At 36.0% G+C, this 22,762-nt stretch overlaps 3 protein-coding genes across 7 annotated transcripts in view; 2 read left to right on the top strand and 1 right to left on the bottom strand.

Moving 5' to 3' along the window:
- D2hgdh (D-2-hydroxyglutaric acid dehydrogenase) overlaps window positions 1–11,433 on the top strand; it is an 18,956-nt gene extending 7,523 nt beyond the window's left edge. For all 5 annotated transcript variants that reach the window (XM_077398629.1, XM_077398606.1, XM_077398621.1 and 2 more), the window contains 6 exons: window positions 6,524–6,816; window positions 7,337–7,534; window positions 7,972–8,165; window positions 8,529–8,697; window positions 8,877–9,344; window positions 9,430–11,433. In XM_077398629.1, coding sequence (XP_077254755.1) covers window positions 6,543–6,816; window positions 7,337–7,534; window positions 7,972–8,165; window positions 8,529–8,697; window positions 8,877–9,344; window positions 9,430–9,695 — 1,569 coding nt within the window. In that variant the 5' untranslated portion in view covers window positions 6,524–6,542 and the 3' untranslated portion in view covers window positions 9,696–11,433. The remainder of the gene's footprint in view (window positions 1–6,523; window positions 6,817–7,336; window positions 7,535–7,971; window positions 8,166–8,528; window positions 8,698–8,876; window positions 9,345–9,429) is intronic.
- On the top strand, window positions 11,273–14,346 carry LOC143893473 (protein lethal(2)essential for life). The gene is made up of 2 exons (XM_077398930.1): window positions 11,273–11,433; window positions 12,464–14,346. Exon 2 carries the CDS (start codon window positions 12,470–12,472, stop codon window positions 12,980–12,982), a length of 513 nt encoding a protein of 170 aa, XP_077255056.1. The 5' UTR covers window positions 11,273–11,433; window positions 12,464–12,469; the 3' UTR covers window positions 12,983–14,346.
- LOC143893370 (uncharacterized) lies at window positions 14,027–22,659 on the bottom strand. Its single transcript, XM_077398651.1, has 9 exons — window positions 22,522–22,659; window positions 22,146–22,329; window positions 20,690–20,852; window positions 19,329–20,213; window positions 18,431–18,678; window positions 17,083–17,405; window positions 16,484–16,727; window positions 15,831–16,111; window positions 14,027–15,350 (listed from the first exon to the last, which is right to left on the bottom strand). The coding sequence occupies exons 4-9, from the start codon at window positions 19,450–19,452 to the stop codon at window positions 15,110–15,112; spliced, it is 1,461 nt and encodes a 486-aa protein (XP_077254777.1). The 5' UTR covers window positions 19,453–20,213; window positions 20,690–20,852; window positions 22,146–22,329; window positions 22,522–22,659; the 3' UTR covers window positions 14,027–15,109.
- Window positions 22,660–22,762: the final 103 nt, after the last annotated feature.

Here is a 22,762-nt window from a genome sequence, read left to right as displayed (position 1 = left end):
CCCTCTCTACCGCGGGCTCATTTCACTGCCATCTTCTCCTTCCCACACTCAACCGTCCCCTCCCCCTCCACCCCCTGACCTCTTTTTCCCCACACAGTCTGCTCGGTAATATACCGCCGCATATCGTTCGATGATACACGACGGGGAAGGGGCAGGAGTAGGAGGGCTTCCCCATCGAAAGATTCGCTGTAGATTATAATATATCCGATGACTGCATCCGATCGGTCCTCGAATTAACGTCGAGAAAATGGTAGCGACCGCGCGGCGACGGGTTGGGGGGGGGGGGAGCGAAGCGTAATTGCCGAATGCCGTGCGAGTGCCATGACGGACTCGTCGGGTTGGGGCAACGACGCTCGAGGGCATCGGGCCATCCTCTTCGTCGCGAAATATCTCGGATATTCGATTTGCGATATAATCTTCGCTCCGAATGAGAGCGTCTCTCATTATCCTGACTGCGCATTACGATACAAATTAATATCGTTAATTCTTAATTTAGCATGATTAATTGTATGGAACGGTCGCACGCCATTACGTTTTATATTAGCTTGGCAAAAAATGGAAAATTAATACATCTTTATGGCTCTTTCGGTTTCTAATTTCAAGTAATGAGCCATCAGCAATTTTACATCGGATTGAGCGCCAAGAAAGAAATATATGTATATCAAGAAACACACATATAAAAAGTTACAAATACAAAATACACATAAGGATATACATACAAATATAAAATACATAGACAAGGGGCTATACATATTTACAAGTCGTATTGCACGTATTGCAACTTGATACGAGTGCATGATATCGTTATTATCTCCCACGCGGCCGATTAGGGGGGGTTAACAATCCGACTCCACACGATACTCCCAAGACAATCGTTGAGGAATCGTAAAACTTGCCTGTGCAACATTTGCGACACACGTTCATGCTGAGAATGCAATCTCTTTCGCTATAAATTCCGATCTATATCGGCTAATTATTCTAGAGGATAATAATCTCGTTATCTTTACGAGAGAGTAAAAAAATTCCTCTTTAATATCTGCGTATAATAGCTAGCCTTTTCTAATATGGCACTTGTACGATGAGAGAGAGAGAGAGAGAGAGAGGGAGGGAGGGAGGGAGGAGAGAGAAGGGAAGAGAGAGAGAGTTTATTATGTTATACGTATTGCCAAAGGTTGCGAAACCGGTACAATCTCAGCGAGTTCAATTTCCGACGCTATAGACATGCGAAAAAGACCCTTATGTCGGACGCTGTGTTTCGTTTATTCGTGAATAAGCAGAAAAATCATTATCGCACGTGCATATGCTATCCAATAAATACAATTTTTGCGAAGTTATACTGATATCGATCCTTTAACTGTAAAACAAATGTGTAAAAATTACGTGAACAAGTTCAAAAATCACAAAATTTATAACGCAAATGTATAAATTTTAGTATAAATTGTGTGATTTTTAAACTTGCTGTTCATGTAAATTTTACACTGTACAACGTGAGTGTATTTGCCCAACTTACAGAATATTTATATATAATCTTCTTTATTCCTTATATATTTAACAATTTAAAGATTAATCATTCGTATATATGTTATACATTCATTTACTGACTATTTTTACTTTAAAGTATAAATATATATCCGTTCATAAATCTGATGCGTCACCGTTTCTTTTTGGGAAATACTAAAAGATAATAAGCGGGCTATTGCATATTATAGATAACAAGCTAAGCACATATGTTTTCGTAAAGTCAAACATTTGATTGATATTCATTCGTCCATTAGTTATTGTTGAAGTATAAATATTTCTAAAATTGTCGGTCGGAAAGATACGTTTGTCTCCATTGTGCTCCACTATTTCTTTCAAAAGGCCTGATGGGACTTTATATAACGAGTCCCGCGGTGCGTCTACAACGAATCGGTCGAACGAGCGGCGTTCCTTGGGGCGGCGCTGTTCTCCATTGTGTTCCTCGAATTTGAGAAATGAAGACGAGTTACGCCCGTCCCGATGTCGCTTAACTGACGACGCGACGGGTTTTATCGATTGGACACTTAAGATTTCAGCGGCTGGATTAAGCTTCATCGATTCATCGTTTCTATTTTCCACCTGTCGGCCACGCTAAAATTAAGTTCTTAATAATTCCCTCCCTCCCTCCACACGGTTTTTCGCGGACGTCGAACGGTCTAACTGGACGGATCGCGAGTTATTGTCGCCGCGTAACAGGACGTTTATCGCGGGACCGATTAATTATGGACGCAATTACGGAACGTCCGCGGGAAACGTATTCTATCAATCGAAAAATCGCGATGCGACCGAACGTGCGTGGGGATAAACGCTCGTTTAATTCGTGTCAAATCGCGATAAGTATATAGGGCACTTGAACACCGGCGTGCACCGCGTGAAAAGGGTATGATTTACATATCCAGAGCTCGCGAAAGAGCACTCGAACGAAATCCTGCTAATTGCACGAATACAATATTGCAACGTGGAAATTATAATACCTTTGTTACGCGTCAACGAGCGCGTGGAAACGGTAAAGATATCACAAAGCGCATCTCGTTTACCCTCTTTGCCACCAATTTTCTTTATGCGCACGGAGAAATCGGTTTTATTCGTGCGCCCTTCATTGTATGTCGCGATTCTTTTTACTCAATTATTCATAATTTATCAATGGCGCGGAAGGGAAATGGAAAGCCTCGTATCGTTTGTTATGGACACAGGTGGAATTATATAGAGATAGAATTACATATATACATACGGTATATGAAGGATATGTTGAACGTAAAACGGTAACGATGTTTCTGATACGTCACGAGGTCTTTTCAAAGGCGCACCTTTAGCCGGAATAATTTGAAGAAATTTACCGTGTTTTTTTTTTTTTTTTTTGTTATTCGACTCACAATCGGTGTTTAATTCCCGTTTAATTCGAAACTGGAGTGACTCGAATTCGCATCCCAATGGCAATTTGCGAAATAATATGATACACGACACTGACCTCGTATACGACTGTGGATAAAAGGCGTTAAATTTGCAGTCACGGTTCGCCGAATAATCGCGTAATCGGTTTTGATAAAAATAGTCTCCTATTATACGAGGCGACGAGGAGACGAGATACGATCGTTGTCTTTCGTCAGAGGAAGATCGAGAATTAAGATGTTATCTTGGTATAGATCGCTTTCAGTCGCTTTTTTATATGTTTTGATTCATTGGCGAACTTCATGGGGGCGAATTCGCAGAAGCTCGTATCTGAGGAACTTTATCGAGGTTCGGGGAAAGATGCAGCTACATCTCTTCATACGTTGTCCCTTTCGAAATGAGGTACAATAATAAATTAGGTCCAAAATGCTATAATAGACAATAATAAATGATGATCGGACAAAAAGTATCGTCATGCTATATGAATAAACAATCACCATATAGTACGTTCAATGGATTAAAAAAGAGAAAGTCCTTTTCCTAATTTTTATTCTTAAATATCTTTACAACGACATAATATCGATGGAACGATCTTAACGATCGCATTTTGACGCCAAATACGAAAAATCTATTAGGTGTACAAATAAGTCTCCGCCGTTTTACAATAGATGGCGGAAACTTATTTGTACTCCTAATAAAAAAAAAATCGATCAACATTTGCACGTAATCAACGTTCACACGTAAACTATGCATCTCTATAACTTGTATTGTGTTCACTGACGTTCTCAAACTCGGCGTTTAGAAACGCAATAATAAGGATTATCGCATCGGATGTTGAGAAATAAATTCCAAAGTTCTTATCAGAGAGAATGTCATTATTTACACTCGAGACGAATATTTCTTCTTAAGATTTAAAACTGGTGCTTACAACAAAAGATACAGAAGATATGCGATAGTGTCTGATATACCGATATCGAAGAAGAATAAGTATCTGGACAGATTGTCGGGCGGATTCCCCGCAAACCGATAAATTCGGTTATATTGTGTAAACCCAACGGCCGCCTCTTCGGCGCGCCATTACGCCGATCGCCGGGACATATACGCGCGCGGTTTTGTGTCAATTAAGTACCAGACGCGACGAATCGCGCTTTCTGCACGATCGTGCGATCGCGTGAAAGGCGCACCGCCGCGCGCCGCGCCGCGGCCGCGTACGTATATATACGTCCGGCTATAAATAGGTATGCTAAGATAGCCCCGCCTTAATCACTGTAAACGCCGGGACGGACAGCCGTGTTAACGCTCGTCTCTGATATCGTTGCGGCCGTTGCGACAGAGACGTCCGATCGTTTTGAAATCCGTTGCGCGTTCGTTCATTGTGCGTCCGCGCGTCTGTCACAGTGTCACATGCCGCAACGAATTATCGTGACGACGATAACGATTTAAAATGGATGACCGAAAAGAATTTTAATATACGTTGTACGTCCATTAAGAAACAAATAAGACTGTCTATATAAGGTCTAAATAAGGTTATCGTATGAATGAGTCTAATTCCAGATAATTTCTCAACCCAAATCTTTTCTCCTCACTCACACATAATATGTCATGAAGATACCAGAGATCTCTGCTGACACAAACAATGAACCTAAGTTTTTGTGCGGAAAACTGAAAAAAAAAAAATTTAATCCAAGATAAACGGTCGTCTTTATGCAACGTTATCTTCGCCTTATCTCTGCAAATCTGCAATGCAGATTGGGGAGATGTTTTGTTGCTCATTTTCTTAGATCATCCCATATACCCCTTGTGACGTTTCACGAAGTGACGGATTGCTTTCGAAGTTGAAGTTATTCGAGAGGAGCGTTAAAAAAAAACGCGCGTAATTTAATATTACACTGTGCAGATATATCGTTAAATGTATAAATATATCAAGTCTTAAAATTCGAAAATAAAGCATAAAAATATTATAATTGTTTATATATGTATACGTATATATGTACATGTATATGTATATTATTACAGATGTCAATTAATTAACATTATATTTGATGGCATGATACATTTTTTAGCGTATATACAGGATGTGAATTGTAATTGAGATATATGCGTGGAAAAGATATATACATACATATAATAAAATAAATAATATAATAGAGAAAATAATAGAAAAAAAATAGTACGAATTTTTAATTGCGATGTACTCTATGCGATCTTAATCTCATTCAATCGACCGTCATTAATTCGCGATGGATCAAATATGGCGGAGGTCAATATCGCGTTTAAGATCTTTTGGTATGATGACTTTAAGATCTTATTTGTTAGATCTGTTCTTTGCAGCTATATACTATATTTCTGCACTACTTCAGATAAAATATATATGTAATTAGACATTAGGGGGAGAAAGATAGAGCAGATAAAAAGTGAAAAATTCAGCTAGAATAAACAGAGTTATTACTCTATAAAACAAACGGTCTATTTTTATTTCTTTAACTCCCTCAATTTTGAGGGGATGAGTTATAGGCTCTGCGCACAATAGAGCACATATTAGAGAAATAAGAACAAATATTAAATATTAGGATATGTAAATGTAGGGGGGGGGATATTTCTATATTTACATCTTATATATTTTATTCTTTTCCATTGTGCGTTACTAATATTTAATAATTATTCTTATTCCTATAATACGTGCTCTATTGTGCGCAGGGGCTTCTCGTAAAGAGTCATATATTCTCGAAAGTATTACCCTGTCGATAATAAGCGCGGGTAGAAATTCTTCGAGTATAGAAGTTGACAAATGACCTGAAGATGGCGGTAGTTTCAATCAAGCGAATTATCATTTATCGTGTCGATAAATTATGCTGTATAATCACGAAACTATGCTAATATGTGGGTGTGCTCCAAAATGTGCCGACGGTATTGAAATCTATACACGTAACGTGAACTATAGATTTTCAGTATTTTGTCAGTACATTTTGCGATGTGTCTAATGTAATTGATTATTAATTAATTATTAATTATAGAAATATGAAATAATTATTAATAGAAATTATCAATAGTTTTATCTAAATAAATTATTTTATTATATAAATCTGAATTATTTTGCAAAATATTTTAATTGCCATTATTATGAAAATGAAACTTTGTGTATCACCTGGCAATTGTGTCATCATATTTATATTTAGCCATCTTTATTTCAAAGCTATGGAGCGACCTTAATATAAAACATGGTTTGAAGATGCGAAATAATTACATAGCGATAAATTAGTTTTGTTGCGATTTATAGTTTTGTGAAATACAAATGTAACTTAGCTCTCGAGCTCGAGTGTTATGCATGTATTTATACTTATATACTTTCGTCGTATTTTTATAATAAATGGTTTAAAAGTTATGTGTTCTTCCTCGATAGACTTTATTCTTTAGCGACAAGCTTTTTTGAATAAATTTCTTATTCCTCTTTCCTCCGCTAATCAATCGTATGAAGCAAGGGACACCTTCGGTAACAAATATTTTTTTTCTTGCGGTCTATCATTTTTTTGTCGATTCTCTTTGAGAAAAATATAAGCTGAAGATTGTGTTCGATTCAATTGAGATTACAAATATTGATGTCTTTTTTCTTTTTCAGGATTAATTAATCGTGGGAAATGATCGCGATGCGAGGCGCACTAATGGGTATCTACCTTCGATGCAACGAAGTCGCTGCTCGATGTTCGGGGAAAATCGTAAGTCGCTATTATCAGACCGGTGGTGCGAAACCCGAATTAACGTCGATCAGGTACAAAATGCGACGCGGACCCTACGCCACGATCACGAACGCGGACGTTTGCTTCTTTGAGTCGTTGCTCGGCTCCAATCGCCTCATCACGGACCCGGATGAGTGTGAGAGCTACAACATCGACTTTCCAAGGACCGTCAGGGGTAAGCTCAAAAGGATGAAGAGATGCAAGCGAGAATTTTTAATTATTAAATTTTTATGGAAAATATATATGGAAAAAAAGTAATTTATATAGATATATCTCAAGAGAATTCTTGTTTTGATGAAAATAATAAATATTATGTCAATGTAAGTAAAATCAGAGAATTTGCGAATCTTATATATCTATACTTTATTGTTAAATAAATAGTTTTATATATTTTTTTAAATAATAAAATAAAAATTTGGAAAAAACCTACAATTAAAACAACAATTTGAATATTCACATATTACTTTCCTCCAAAATAAGACAAATTTCCTGTAGTGTGCTATTTTTAACATATATGTGTCTAAAATATATTTTTCTGAACTATAGTTTTATAAAAAAAAGAGAGTCCATGTGCGACCACATGCTCGCGCGTATAGTTCAAATAGAAGAAAAATGCATCGTTAATATTTTTTTGGAGTAAAAGTCCGAAATTCTTTTAAATTTTCAAATCACGTGGTTGTCGGTTATAATTGCAGGTGCCAGTCGGTTGGTGTTGAAACCGAAATCCACCGAGGAGGTATCAGCTTGCTTAAAATATTGCAACGAAAAACGATTAGCAGTTTGCCCGCAAAGTGGTAACACCGGTCTCGTCGCAGGGGGCAACCCCGTATTTGATGAAATCGTCATCTCGATGAAGCTCATGAATAAAATTCTGGATACGAATGAATTGGCGGGTAGGTGATAAGTGCAATTATGACATCAACTCAAAGATGTGATCTGAAGATTTTCGGAAACCCTGCCAGAAAACTGGGCGAAAACCTTCAATATTTATGTTGCGATTACAGCTGCCAAATTCTGTTACTATCTACTAAAGCTTCTGTTAAAGTATTTAAAATTGGAAAGATTTAATTTAATTTGTATATTTTTTAAATATATATAAATTAGTCTAAAGTAAAATCCTTGAGTTAAAAGAATTAAACTGATATATTTTACCCCTCTTTTTAATGTCTTTTGAAAAAATATGTTTCAGAGGCTAACATATGTGAATAACGCGGTATGATTCCTTAAAATCTCACATGGCCGAAAAGACATTATATAAGCTACATAACTGTTCGTTTCTCTCTTGTGTTATACCTTACATTATATTAAAAACACAAACACTTGGTGTTAGGTGTACTGACATGCGAGGCTGGCTGCGTTTTACAGGACCTGGAAAATCACTTGGCTACCGTCGGCCTTATGATGCCTTTGGATTTGGGAGCTAAAGGTAGCTGCTTAATTGGCGGTTGCGTTTCGACAAATGCAGGTGGAGTAAGACTACTCCGTTACGGCAATCTTCACGGAAACGTCTTGGGAATCGAAGCCGTAAGTCTTAAATACAAATCGTTAAAATTAATAATAATATTATTCTTTAATTTATATACATTATATGTAATTTATATACATATGAGTGTTAAAAGGTATAAATAATTATATCTGTCAATATTTTTGTTGTCTAAATTACATGATATGCTTACAATTTATATGAACTAAAATTATTTTTATGTTCTCATAATTATTTACTATTATATTGTAAATTTTTGAATTATTATTGAAAGTTGGGAAGGAACAAAATGATTAATTAATTTTCCAAAGTTAGAAAAATTAAATTTCTCTGTTTTTGAAGATTCAAATCTTTCTTTTTGCAGCTTAATATAATCGAAAATAATATTAATTGTTTTTATTTAGGTGAAGGCAAACGGCGAGATCGTGGACGCACTGAATTGTCTAAAGAAGAATAATACCGGCTATCACTTGAAACATCTTTTTATCGGGTCGGAAGGCACGTTGGGAATTGTAACCAAAGTAGCTATTCAGTGTCCACCGTTGCCAAAGGCCGTGAATGTCGCATTTCTAGGTATATTTAGTGCAAATATAAAAATATGTTAGTTTACACTAGATTTAATATATAAGTTAAACTATACAATACACACACATGCACACACACATGTACACCTTACTATAAAATTTTGTTGACTTAAAATATAAAAATTTAATGTTTAAGTATTTTGTATGTTAAATATATAATTTTTGCAGGATTGGCGAGCTTTGATAAAATAATGAAAACATATCATTTAGCGAGACGCGAACTAGGCGAAATTCTTTCTTCCTGCGAAATGATGGACCGACTATCTCTGGATGTCTCGATCAACAACCTAGGCATGAAGAATCCGTTGACGAGCCGCAAAGATGGTCACGAGTTTTATATGCTTATTGAAACCTCCGGTAGCCATCTGGCCCATGACGAAGAGAAACTATCCTCGTTTGTCGAAAAAGCGATTAGTAATGATTACATCGAGGATGGCACTTTGACTAACGAAACAACAAAAGTGGAAAATATTTGGGGTCTTCGAGAAAGAATTAGTGAGGGTGTCTTACGTGACGGCTACGTCTTCAAATACGACATCTCCCTACCTTTCTCATCATTTTATGAAGTCGTCAAGGTACTTCGCGAGCGAATATCGGATCCGCGTGTTGTTAGGATCAGCGGTTACGGTCATTTAGGTATCTCTTATGCAAATAAAGATAATTTAAATGTCTAGAAATATGTATTTGATGTTCACGAATAATTTCCCTTTTTTGTTTTCAGGCGACGGAAACATCCACGTACAAATCTCCATACCGGAATACTACGAGGACGTGGCCGCACAATTGGAACCATTTATCTTTGAATACGTGAATAAGTGCCAGGGTAGTATCAGTGCCGAACACGGCATCGGTTTTAAAAAAACCAAATATCTTCACCTGAGCAAAAGTTCTTCCGAGATCGAGATGATGTACGGTCTGAAGAAAATGATGGATCCGAATGGCATCCTAAATCCATATAAAGTTTTGCCGGTTACAGAGAAGTCATGATTATTGTGAAAATAATCGTAAGCAAAAACGGTGTGTAAATGTTCAATGTGCCATTTAAACAAAATCGATAGAAGATCGAGTAAAGTCGCGCGATTATCTAAATATTTATCATCATGGGATGCTTAAGAAAATATAGTATTTGTATTCTGCAATGTGCTATTAATACAATAGTACTCGACGTTACATGTGCGCTGACTTCACATACGAGGTTCTGCATGCTTTTTTTGGCTGTTTTCCATCTGCCGATAAAAGCAGATAAAACGAATCGGTGACTAATACATCTCGAAATAGATGGGTAGCATATAATAGGTAGCATAGTAGGTAACAGCTATAAGAAATATCAAAACAATATGTTCTCGCAAGTAGAATGTTTTAGATACTTATACCTATCATTATCTAATTTTGAAATATATCGATGTGATATAAAAGTGTACCTGATATGTGTGATAAGAAGAGAATGTAACTATATGAAGCGGGTAATAGTTAACAGGAATCTCTGAATATCAAAGAAATGCAAAGGTATTTCTTCTGTTGCATATACATGCACGCTTGCCTGTATTTAATCTAGCCATGAAACATTTATACTATAGAATTTTATCTAGAAAAAAAATCATGAATGAAATTAACTTTTAATAAAGATTTTATTTTTAGAATTAGTATATTTTTTATTCTTTTTCTCTTCTCTCTGGGAATTTAAGTACAAATATGACTGTTTTTTCGCGATAACAGGATTTAATTTAATTAATACCTAAATTTGACATATTATAGTGTTTGAAATATATTAAATTTTCAAAAGAACCTAATAAATGATAAAGTATAACAATATTTGTTATAGGTTAGACACTTATTCGCTCAGTTTTTTTTTTTTAATGTTTTGTGTATTTAAACCTTTTAATAAAAATTATTTTTGATAATATTCTATATATATTTTCCGATAAGTTTTTAAATACATACATCAAAATATGTATGTTCTACAAGCCATTTGTATAGGTAATGCTAAAAGGAATTAACGTATATATTTATAAATATAAAAATATAAAAAATATAAGTATATATAGTAATATTTTTATATTTTATAATATAACATTATTGTATAATACAATATAAAATTATAATATAATTATATTATATTATATATTATATTATACTATATTTTTTAATAACATAATGCGTTATTTCATAATTCAAAATATGTAGCTGCGGTTGCAGTGAAAACGAGACCACAAATGCCATCAGTTCTTATCGAAATTCTTATCGAATCTCGGTATTTTTATTACGCGTAACCGACGATCGTGCGCGCGGTTTTCGTTCGTAAGAATAAATTATGTATTCTAATTTCTCACGGACAATCCCGATTCCGCAAGCGCTCCTTCCGGATCTTTCGAGAAATATAGATAAGCGGGCGAACGGGCCATACACATCTCACATCTCACTGGAAGCGACGAGAAGTCGCGCGAGATGCGAGATACTTTACCCTACAATCGTGCGCATGCGCACGCCGCGTTATCGAACGGTCTCGAAAAGAGCGGTAAACCGAATATAAACCGGCGCAGTGGCAACGGTTGCGCAGTTAATCGCTAAGCTAAGCGGAATTCGCGCCTGAAGGAAGCGAGCCTCGCGGCGGATTTCATATTGCGCAGTACGACGAGTTATTTCGCGAAGCGTGATAATTCAACGACGTGCCCGACGTCGGGTTCTTGACAAACGAAACGAGCGCTTTATTTTCGAAGGCGGCAAGGTACGTATCGCAATTCGTTCTCTCCGAATTCACGCGTCACGTACGGATTATTGTTCGATTGTTCAACAATTTAACGTTGATTAATTGAATTATCGTGCGTCTTTTGCTACGTTCACGTTTAAAATTATTATTAATAATGACAAGTTTTTACGTAGAAAATTAATTAAGCCATGATTAAGAAAGATTTATATGTAAAACATTTTTTCCTTAGAGACCTTTGAGCATATATTTTACGCGCGTTTGTTGTTTCGATAATTCTTACACAAGAGAGGTTGAATCGCCATTATTTTATTCGTTTATTAAATATGCAAGGAGAATTTTTCTTATTTAAAATTCAATTGACATACACCTCGATCTTATAGCAATCGCGATAGAAAAATATTGGCTGCGTAAATCAGGCTGGAATTTTAAATAAGAGATTCTCCTTCTTGCATGTTTAATATATAAACGAATAAAATAATGGCGATTTTAAATAACTTTTAAATTTTGAATACAAAAGATATATCGTCGGTGTAACTGTCTTGTGAAGTTGTACGATAATCTGTAATTTTTGTTCAAATGTGAAACTGCTCCGAATGAGAGGAGCCTCTTGTTTTCTGAAATTCCAGTCCGATTTATCTAGCCATTTTTTGAGTCGTGCGATGATGTAAATTGCTCAGCATTCTAGATTTTAAATTCATCAAAATTTCTTTAAAAATAAGTACTGTAGATAAAGCGCCTATTTAAATAAGTATTTTAAATAAGTGCTAAATGCACTTTTCTCCAGCAATTTCACCTTGCGCACTTATCAGACACGTTATAATTATTCATCAGATACAAAAATATATTTGTATTTCTATTATTAAATCTATATCTTCTATCTATTATATATTACGTTTAGATTTTGTTTGCATTCACTTAATTGCCAATACGTTTTATCTTTCATTTAGAATCTTTCCAAACAATTCTATGATAAAAATGATGATCTGTTAGGCGTCAGAAGTAAATCAGGTAAATATATAATCTGTGCTCTGTGCCTATTTGCCCGCAGAAAATCATGGCATTGGTATCGAGAAACCTGTTACGCAACTGGTGGGATGATATAGACCGTTACCACCGTGAGATAGAGGACCACTTCCGGAAGCTGAGTGTGCGCGACGATGATCCGTGGCTACCGTCGGTCCGCGACAGGTTCCGACCGTGGCGCAGCGTGGAGAACTTGGAACGCGAGATAGGCGGCTGGGCGACGGTCGAACGCGACGATAACAAGTACCAGGTAATCGTGGACGTGCAGCAGTTCGCGCCGGAGGAGATCACCGTGCGCACCGACGACCAGTGCATCACCGTCGAGGCCAAGCACCATCAGAGGAAAGACCGACACGGCTACGTGTCGCGACAGTTCATACGCCGTTACCTGCTGCCCAAGGGCTACGACATCGGCCACGTGAAGCCCAGTTTGTCATCCGATGGTATCCTGACCATCACGGCGCCCAGACTGGCATTACCGGCGCCAGGCGAACGAATCGTGCCAATTCGACGTAGCTTTTTGCCGGCCATCAAGGCCAAGTAACGCGCTGAAATGTTTCCGGATAACGCGAAAGATGGTCCGGCGTCCGAGGGATTAATCCCAAAGACGTCGAAGAATTTTGAATCATTTTATTTTTACAGCCGCAATCATTCTTAAAGCCAATAGTTTGCAGAGTTACGTGCCTGTAATAACAATCGGTATCGCGATCTAGAAAGATATGGAGAGTTAAACACTGGCAGAGAGAAGAAAGTTAGTCGGTGTTTACAGTCTCTCGAATGTTTAGACGACCTTCAGATATCTCTCTGCAATAACTGACTCGCGTTATTCGGCTTCCTCGCAAATGTCTATCATGTATGTACAACCGGTCAGTACGATGTATCGATTTTGTAAACATTTGTTGATATATATACGTATACACATATATCTATATATAAATTTATATTAATACATATACATATATGTATAATAATATATAATTTTATATGTATATATGCATGAATGTCTGTATGTATCAGCATTGCACTCCCGTATATCAGCAACGAGTCACGATTATTATTTGAACCGTAGCTTAAGATTGATAAAAAAAAGACTGCAGAATTAAATTTACATACTATTACGTTTAAAATAAAGATCCACTTTCAATTGCGTACAAGAGCGGAAATTAATAGACATCCATCGATTCCATAATTACGACCGTGACTCATCTTTCGCGCGTTTGAACTTCGATATGTAACGTAATTAGCTAATTGTAGAAAATTGTACAAAAACATACATGTGTATGTATAGTCGCGTAGTGTTGATTATTTTCTCATAGCTTTAAAAAAACACGAACGTTAATAACAATAGCTACTGTCAGGAAGCTTTACGCTGTTAGACATATTACATCACTCGTCTCGGCGATTGGTTTCGAACGGTTCATGCCGCCGTGACTCGCTATTAAAATGTAACAACTGCGTACGTTCTGTAGAGCTTGGCTTTATTATGTAATCGTTCACTTAATTTATTCGTGTTATCGTTAGCTCGACAATTCGATTTAAAGCCCGTACTTATAGATTGTTTACGTAACAATTCTTTTTTAGCAAGGAATGCGTGTTGCATAAAATATGTACGAATGATATAGATAAATCACGCGGTATTAATTATTCGTCACTATAGCCAGGAAGTAAGTTAGAATTATAGGCGAGATATTATGTAATGTATTTCGTATTCGTATTTCGAGTTAGACGATTGCAATTGTGTTCAAGTGACGACTAAACACATATATTCCAGATTCAGTGTTAATACAGTGATTTTATTCTCGCGATACCTTTCGCACAGTCATTTGTAATTTTATTCGCTTTCTATTAAAATTAATGTAATATTTTGCTAATAATATTTTCTTCAATAAAGATTTAATATTAATTTAATTTTGTATTATATTATTATCATCGAACAATATTACCTCTAAATAACTACATGTAATTCTTACAAATTTGCAATTATATCGTAATTGTAATATGTTTCTAATAATACTAGTAATGCTCTTTTTTAAATAAAAATGATTTAATCTTGATACCTTTTTTAAACAATTGTCTTTAAATATGTAATTTTATACAATTTTAACAAAATTGCAATTATATTATTTAACTTGTGTACTATTATTAGTTGCAAATTTGGCAAATATTTCTTTTCGAACGTAAGTTCGTGGTTTAATTTTTTGAAGGCCAATGCTCTATTTTTAAAAACGCATTTTTGCTGTTAAATATTTATATCTTAATGACATGCTTGTGGTTGTGGCACAAGAAAAAGGGCTAAGCCGCAATAAATATTTCAACACTTGGACAAATCATTACTAAATTATCCCGCGGACGCATGAATTGCGCATGTTTGCCAAATACGTCACGAAGACGTGCATACATTTTCTGTCTTTGCTGCGAAGCCTGCTTTTGGACGATTCGTAATTCACGGAATTAAATTCATAATTTATAAATAGAATTTCGTCGCGTGATATAGAACAATTAAACAATTAATCAGAATGTACATGTATGGACACATGTTAAAATGCACGCATACATGATGTATGATGTACATACGTGTTTATATTACGAATAAGATTTTATTCCGCATTATTGATCGTCTAAAATAAAATTAAACGTTTGAACGTTCGACCGCTCGCGGGCGTCTTTATTCTTACGATGGCCCTCGTTCTTCCTCGCTCTCGGAGAACGGCACTTGATCGTCTAGGCTCTGCGGTGGCAGTGTCGGTTCCTCTAAAATCGTTTCCTCTGCGGGCACTAAACCCTGCATCCATCTAGCTTGTTCCTCGATCTCCGGAATTTTCTCATCGATCAATTTCTCCGTGTCTACCTTGTTTAACTCCTCTTGTATGCGTCTCTTTAACGGCCCCTCGATAGCATCCATAATCTGATATCTAAAGTAAGTATAATAGAAAGTAGAGTTAGAAGCTTAAATAAGGAATTTTAAGACAGTAAAAAAAAAAATATTATAAAATAAAATTTATCATGCAAAATATATCATCTTTTTCAGTCTAAATATGATATATTTGAATGTAGAAAATGTAACAGAAAAATCCAAGATTATAATCTTTTAGATGCTAGATCATATCCCAATTATTGTAACGTATGACTTTAGAAGGATTTTGTAAAAACTAAAAAAACGCAAAACTGTTTTAAGATTTAATCAAACATTCCGAGACGTACGTAGAATTTATAAAAAAAAGGTTTGTTGTGAAAATTGTTTCGAAGATTGTCAAGGTTTCGTCGCGTTATAGACACACTTCCTAATGCTCATTGTAATTCGATCGGTGTCGGAAAATCGCCAATTACGGGCGTCACCTTGAGATCGGCGCGAGACGCATATTTTTTACAAGGCTGCATCTATTATGGTTTACCTTAAAACGTTCGGCAGTATATTAATGCTCGCTTCCATGAGATAATCGAGCGTGCCGGCACCGTGGATTCTCGCCTGGACGTTGCCCAACTCGAGCTCCAGCTCCTCCAAGGCGGCGCGCTTCCGCGTGTCCAGCGGCTGGCCCAGCTTCACCTGGACCCGGAAGTATTGCACGGTGAAGGACACGGTGCCGGCGCGCGATAGGAAGCCGCCGATCACGCTCACTTCCCAGTGAGTCTTGCCCTCCAATTCCTGAGTACCAACGTCCAGGAGCGCGTATACCTGTATAAGGCGTCGTAACGCATAAGTACAAAGTCCACGATAAACATACGTCGCCTACGCGCGTGCAAAGCCCCAAAACCGCGCGTTGCAAGCGATTTGCAAGCGCGCGATATCTTGCGTAATGTTTACGCAACGACGATTGCGATTACGGCCAATCCTGCAGCTGCTTTGTGTTTACCAATTTCGTCGTAGACGAAATATATTTATTTAAATTAAATTACAACTCGCGTTCGTTTAAAGTTTAAACGTTACATCTTCTTCTAAATATATACAGCAGCCTCCGTCTATACCTGATTTCAGCAATATTTTTACTGTTGGCAACTTTTACACGCGTAATTAAATATTATAGATCTCTTAAAAAATCGCTCTTACAGTTCCATTCTCCATGGTGATAGTTATGTTGCCCATGCGATAGAAACTGGCTAGACCGGTGATCCACGTATGCGACGAGGTCACGGTGAATATACCGACGCTCTGGGTGTAATCCTTTAGCTTGTACGGATCATAGCCCATCTGAGAAACATGCTTGCGGGCTTCGGCGATTGCCATATCGAAGGGCGAAATCGAATTCGGGAAGTATTGCGGTAATTGTGATATCTGCTTGTTTACCTCGCCCCTATAAATATATCATATATCGTCGAAAAAATAAACAAGAAATTATTTTAAATTCTTCCTCTTTCAAAAGAATAAAAAAGAAAATTATTTATTATTGTTAAAACGCATAGAACTTTATAAAAAAGATATGTATAAGATTTAAATTAATAGATTCATAAATATCAAAATTTAAAGAAAGAACAATGTCATAAAAAATGTAAATTAAATATTGGTCAATATTGGATTACTGTCCTTTTGAAAAATCGATTATTATTCTTTGACTGACATCATTTATGTAATACTTCCATCGCTACTTTCCTTGCTCTCTATTTTTCTTATCTTTTTTTTATTTATATTTTTAGATATCGTAATCGTACCTTACGTTTGTATTAACTTCCTTCAATATGAATGGTTTGATGCTGTCGAAGATAAAGGTGCCGATGGAGTTAATGACACCTTGAAAAACTGATCCGAGAAATCCTAGATTCTTGAAGTCCATGTCAATTTTGTCGAAAGTCAGGTCCATGTCGATGTCCTGAGCTTGCAATTTGCCATCGGTGCCCACTTCCAGCCTGGCGATACCCTCGACCATGACACCGGTGAGTTTCACTATAAAATCGCCGGCGGATCTCGAGATCCATGACGCTAGTGTGTATAATCCACGAATATCAAGACTGTGAATCCTTACTGCGACAGATACCTTAAAAATACATTTGTTCTTACATTTCTAGCGAAAACAGTAAAATTGGAGATATAAACATCGCAAGTGCATATAACTAGATAAATATAATAATACTATAAACTATATGTGATATAATAAAAAAAAAATTGTAAAGCTAAATAAAAAAATAAGAATTTGATAACTTTAAAAGGAAGATATAAAGAATAAGAAAAAAAATACTAAGATATTTACAAGATATTCTATACACAGAATTATGTGTAAATCATATTTTAAAATTCCTTGCAAATTAATAATTTAAATACTTTCCTATATAATTAATAAAAAAAAGATTTTGTTAGATTAGTCAGAAAAGTATATTGTACTTTCTACACATTCGTTATTACATATAGTGTCTCACAATCAGTATTGTATTGATTATCATATTTCTACTGCGTCCGCTTGAAATATAATAATCTCATTTTCTACGTAAACATTTTCTACAGACGTGGATTCATATAAAAGTTCAAACATTTAATATTTCGCTTACTAAAAGCGTTTTACGCGTGTAAATTATAAATTAATAATTTTTATTAAATGTTATATTAATTAAAATTTAACTGTGAAGTTTCTACCTATATAATTGTATTGTTGTTTTAACAAGGAAATCAATCGATTAATAAAATCTATGATATTGTAAACTTCTAAAGTTATCGATATAAAACTAATTCCTCGCATTGACACTAAATTTATAACTGTAAACTAACGTTACTTTTAAACCATTCATATAGCTATATTAATACTTATTTATATATATTATTATATTATTATTAACTAATAATAATACTATAACTCTATTAACAATAGTAACACCAAGCTACATATTTTCTCCATGCGATATCCTATAATGTATACGCGGTGTATACATTTTAATCGCAGAATTTAATCAAGAGCATTAAAAAATAAATATTAGCGCATTAATTTGAGTTTCGCTGCTTCTCGAATATCTTCTTGCTTCGTTTTCCACTTTTGTAAACCTTTCCGTCTGACAATCTGTTTTAATTTACCTGCATACGTGCCAATTCCGATTCCACATGTTCGATACGAAACTTGGACAGCCCGTAAACGCTGATCTGCTTGAAATCCATGGTGTACATGGAAAAGGAATGCTTCATATCCGGCACTGGCATGGGATCCGGTATCGGTGCGCCCGGAAGCCCGACGGGATCGTCTTGCTGATAATGCTTGAGAATAGCGCGAATCTGATCCCCGAGCCGCTGCTCGCCCGTTGCCATCTGAGCTGCTTTGCTCTTGTCTAGCATACATCATATTTTTTGCTCAATCAACGAGTCAAATCGTGCCGCATAAATGATAAATAAATATAGAAAAATAGTATTATAAAGCCGATTTCACGAGAGGCAAATTTTTTAAATTACGAAATTATCATTGGTGCGGAGAATTAATGATTGAGATTTTATACGAAAATTAATTATTGAGACTTCCAAATGAGATAACTCTATCCCGCAACGATATGTTATGGCTGCCCCTTGAACTGTACGTTATATTGCGTAAGAAACATGAATTATTTATATCATGAGACATAACGTAGTAAATAGTGCATCGTAGTTATTATGAAACGACTAACGTCAATCATTTTTTAATCCTGTACAGTAAAAATTAATATTTTAAAGTTGAATTTTTTTTCAATCAGTTTATCTTTAAATTGCAATCAAGAAGCAATTAGGCAAATTATAATTCCTCCTCTACATAATTTTCAATTCAGCGACAAATAATTAAAGAAATTACAGTCATTTATCTACGTAATATACAATTTGATTGAATAGTATTTAAATGTAATAAGTGACAATTTATCAAGCAATTGCGCTTCAAATAATTTTAGAAAGTATTTCCAGGCGTTGCTGGTAACCAATTTGATAGAATCACATCTGTCGACAAATGTCATACCTATCGACGACGCGGCGTTGCTCGCCTTTGGCTCGTCGCCCGCACACGGGGAACACAGGAAGCAGAACACCACCAAGAAAACCGTCGCGTACACTCGCATTTCCAATCGCTTCTCATACCGCATCTTTTATCTCTTTTAGACCTTCACTCGAAAATACACCAATGTGTCACTTAATACCTGGCCCTACGACCCTACGCCGATTGATATATTAATTAATTCCACGGTTTATCTTAAGGTAAGTTCGCGACACGTTTCGTAGCTCCACTGGCACCGACAGTTCCTATCTCTGCCTGCCAAGGGTGGACGAAGATAAGCGGTGTGGCCCGTAACCGACTGGAGGCGTGTGTGCACGCGTTCGACTGACCGAAGAGGCACGTCAGTAAATTTAGTGGAACGATATCGCCGACAGGTCATTGAGAGAGCGAGGGTCAATCGCTTTATCTCCATCCGTGCCTCTCCCCTCGCCTTCTTCTTGCGTGGTTTCCTCTTTATCCATCTCTTTCTCCCTTTGCTATACAACCATCCAATTCTGATGGTTGATCTCGCTTTAACGATATCAGCGTATGTTGCGCAGGTCGCATTGTGGTGTGGTCGGTCATGTGGAAGCGATCCCCATGATGGATTTTCCATCCTGAACGCGGTATAGGCGTGTACTGCTCGGAGCCCCGATATAAGCGTCCAGCGAAGATCCCAAAGGGTCAAAATCCATCATTGGCAACGGACAGTGGATGATTGTAGCAAAAATCGAATTTAAGCTCTGCAAACAAATCTGCTTCAGAAAAACCATCCTCACTCTTGGGAACGTATATAGTGCCGGATTATTTAAACACGTTTTCTGACCATCGATCGGGAAATCCATTCCGAATAGTTCCATAATACGTGTCCTGAAGCAGTAATATATATAATCACAATTTTCCTCTGTATAACAAATCACAATTAAATGTCTAAAATATTATAATTGAAATAAATTATACACATTCTTAGTGATTTTTGTTTCTTTTTTTTTTCTAATGATCCGAGATTGCTTGCGCGATCAATTTGTAACTTAATGCAATACCTTGTTTATTATACAAATCCGATATCATTTCTTCAATGGCGCAATAAAAAAAAATACATTTTTAGTTAATTAATATAATCAATATTATTACAAATATGTGGGAATTATAGAAATTATAACCAACATTCTAGAAATTAATGCGTCCATTGTGTGAGAGAAGCGTGAAACTATAAAAATATTATTATAAATTAATCAATTCATTGAAGATAATTTAAAATGTATTTTTAATATTTTGTCATTTTAGTTAATTTTATATTTATTTTATCTAGTCACTTAAAAAGCAATATAAGCTGAAGAACTTACGTTGCTTTCAAGCTGATCGAATGAATTGTGAAATAATTGTCTTTCGCATCCGGTTCGCCTTCCAACCTTAATAGCATCGTTCCGGACATTAAATGAATTTCCGTTGCATCAGTAGTCAAGATGCTACTCTAATCCACAAGTAACTCGCGATAGTATATGTTAGCTGTAATTAATTTAGATAATTATAATATGAAAACATATGATCACACCTTAGAAAAAATAGAGGTTAAATTTAAAATTGAAATTCTTAAATCGCGCTCTTTTATAGAATGCGGTGTACACAAATTGCGCGATTGTTAAAAGAATTGATTTGTATCCCGTCATTAAGTTATATAATACTCAATTACTGTATAAGTATGATAAAAAATTTAATAACAAGAACCCGTAAAAAGTCCATTTCAATAATTAGAATAATTATTAAAGCTGTTTATTCGTTAAATTTAATTTTTGACCTAGCCAGATTCCGATTGGAATCGACTCCTGTCCTCGAAGGTACTCTAGTTTGATTGTGAGAAGATTTCAAGCAGATATAGCATTTATAAAGAGGAATATAAAATATAGAGTATAGAAAAAAAAAGGACATTTGCATTCGATTGAAATAAGTTGTAGGATCCGGTAAATTAGAAATTCATAAAAGTAAAAAGAAGAAAGAAAAAGACAATATTTGTATTCCATTGAAATAAATTGTGATTCAGATAGTCAAAAGTTTATGAGTAGAAAGAAGGAGAAAAAGAAAAACTCCATTAGATCGCTTATTTGCGCGCAAATTAAATGTGCCGTTAATATCGATTATTATATACATATTTGGCGATAAGCGTAAACTGTTTGCGTTCCTATTGTATTTTGATGAGAGAATATACCGGAAAGAGACGACAGATTCTAGACATATTGACTGTGAAATCACGATATCAGGGCATAATAACGATCATTTATATGATACATAACGATTTCAGGAGAGAGACAATTGCAATAATTCTGTGCGTGCAGATTTCGTTCGTCTAAACTTTAAACAACAAATACGACAAATATGAAAAATACAAAGCAATTTGAATGTGTCTCTGTGGCGAGTTTCATGAGACTGGCGATTTAGAAATCTATCGAAATGCGTTGCATGATTGACGCGATCATTTGCGCATGCGATCACTCGTGCGCGGCAGTATTATTGTCACAATATTTACATATATAACTTGACTTCTGATTAACGTGTAAGTTTGTCGCCGCAGGAATATGTCATAAAAGGACGGATGTATCGCAAGTGCGCAAAGATCGTCTTTGATGTCTTAAAATCTGAATTTATGCATATATATTGGAGACATTGGAGTATACAACATATAGAGTTCCTAGCGCCTAAATTTATCCTTGAAAAGGAAGATTAACGATTCTATATGTACACACAATGCAGGTAAAAATGTTTCAGGCCCGGTTTAGGGTCGTAGCGCAGTGAATAGATCTGCACCTGAACGAAGCTTCCACCGCTACGAGCTACGAGTCTTGCTGGGCTTCTCGTCATCCGGGCCGTCCGGCAGTTGGCCGGTTAGTCAGCTGTTAGAGAAGAGGGAAAAACTCAAGTTCCACCTCACCACATCAAAACAGAACGGTTCAACGGTGTCTTTACTCCTCGTTGTACAAATTCGTCGTACCTATGACACGTGAAATATTTGTTTTGTAATATATTTCACCCAAGTTGTTTTCTGTAGAAGCTATATATAATACACGTTGGACGTACATTTGTCGCATATTACGTTATATTAAATTAAGAATGCGTTTAATTGAACTGGTTAATTAGTAAAAGGCGGGAAATTTAAATCGGCTTATTGTAAAAATTAATTTACACGCGGAGTCGAAATCTTGACCATCTTGACCATAAATGCCGCGGACGTATATAGCATTCCCTCGGTGTTTCCTTCGTTCGCGCTCGTATAGCACACTCATCCACATCTTTCCGAAACGGATGAACTGAATGCGGAGAAAAAATATCCTCACGGCCACGGCGACGTATCGCCCTGCGGATGCGCGTTCGTAATTATACGTGACACACACACACACACAGCGCGCGGTTGTGTTTATTTATAG

This window comes from Temnothorax americanus, unplaced genomic scaffold, assembly GCF_048541705.1.
Source record: "Temnothorax americanus isolate GAGA-0224 unplaced genomic scaffold, ASM4854170v1 Scaffold1, whole genome shotgun sequence".
NCBI lineage: Eukaryota > Metazoa > Arthropoda > Insecta > Hymenoptera > Formicidae > Temnothorax > Temnothorax americanus.
The sequence above is the reverse complement of the archived record's forward strand: the minus strand, read 5'-3'. Positions and strand labels throughout refer to the sequence as shown.

Excerpts from the sequence above, each read along its gene's own strand:
- LOC143893473 (XM_077398930.1), top strand. The coding sequence starts at position 12,470 with ATGGCATTGGTATCGAGAAACCTGTTACGCAACTGGTGGGATGATATA.
- LOC143893370 (XM_077398651.1), bottom strand. The coding sequence starts at position 19,452 with ATGCGGTATGAGAAGCGATTGGAAATGCGAGTGTACGCGACGGTTTTC. Across the intron at positions 17,406-18,430 it reads CGGAATTGGCACGTATGCAG|GTATCTGTCGCAGTAAGGAT; the intron begins GTAAATTAAAAC and ends TGTATTTTTAAG. Across the intron at positions 16,728-17,082 it reads GAAGTTAATACAAACGTAAG|GGGCGAGGTAAACAAGCAGA; the intron begins GTACGATTACGA and ends ATATATTTATAG.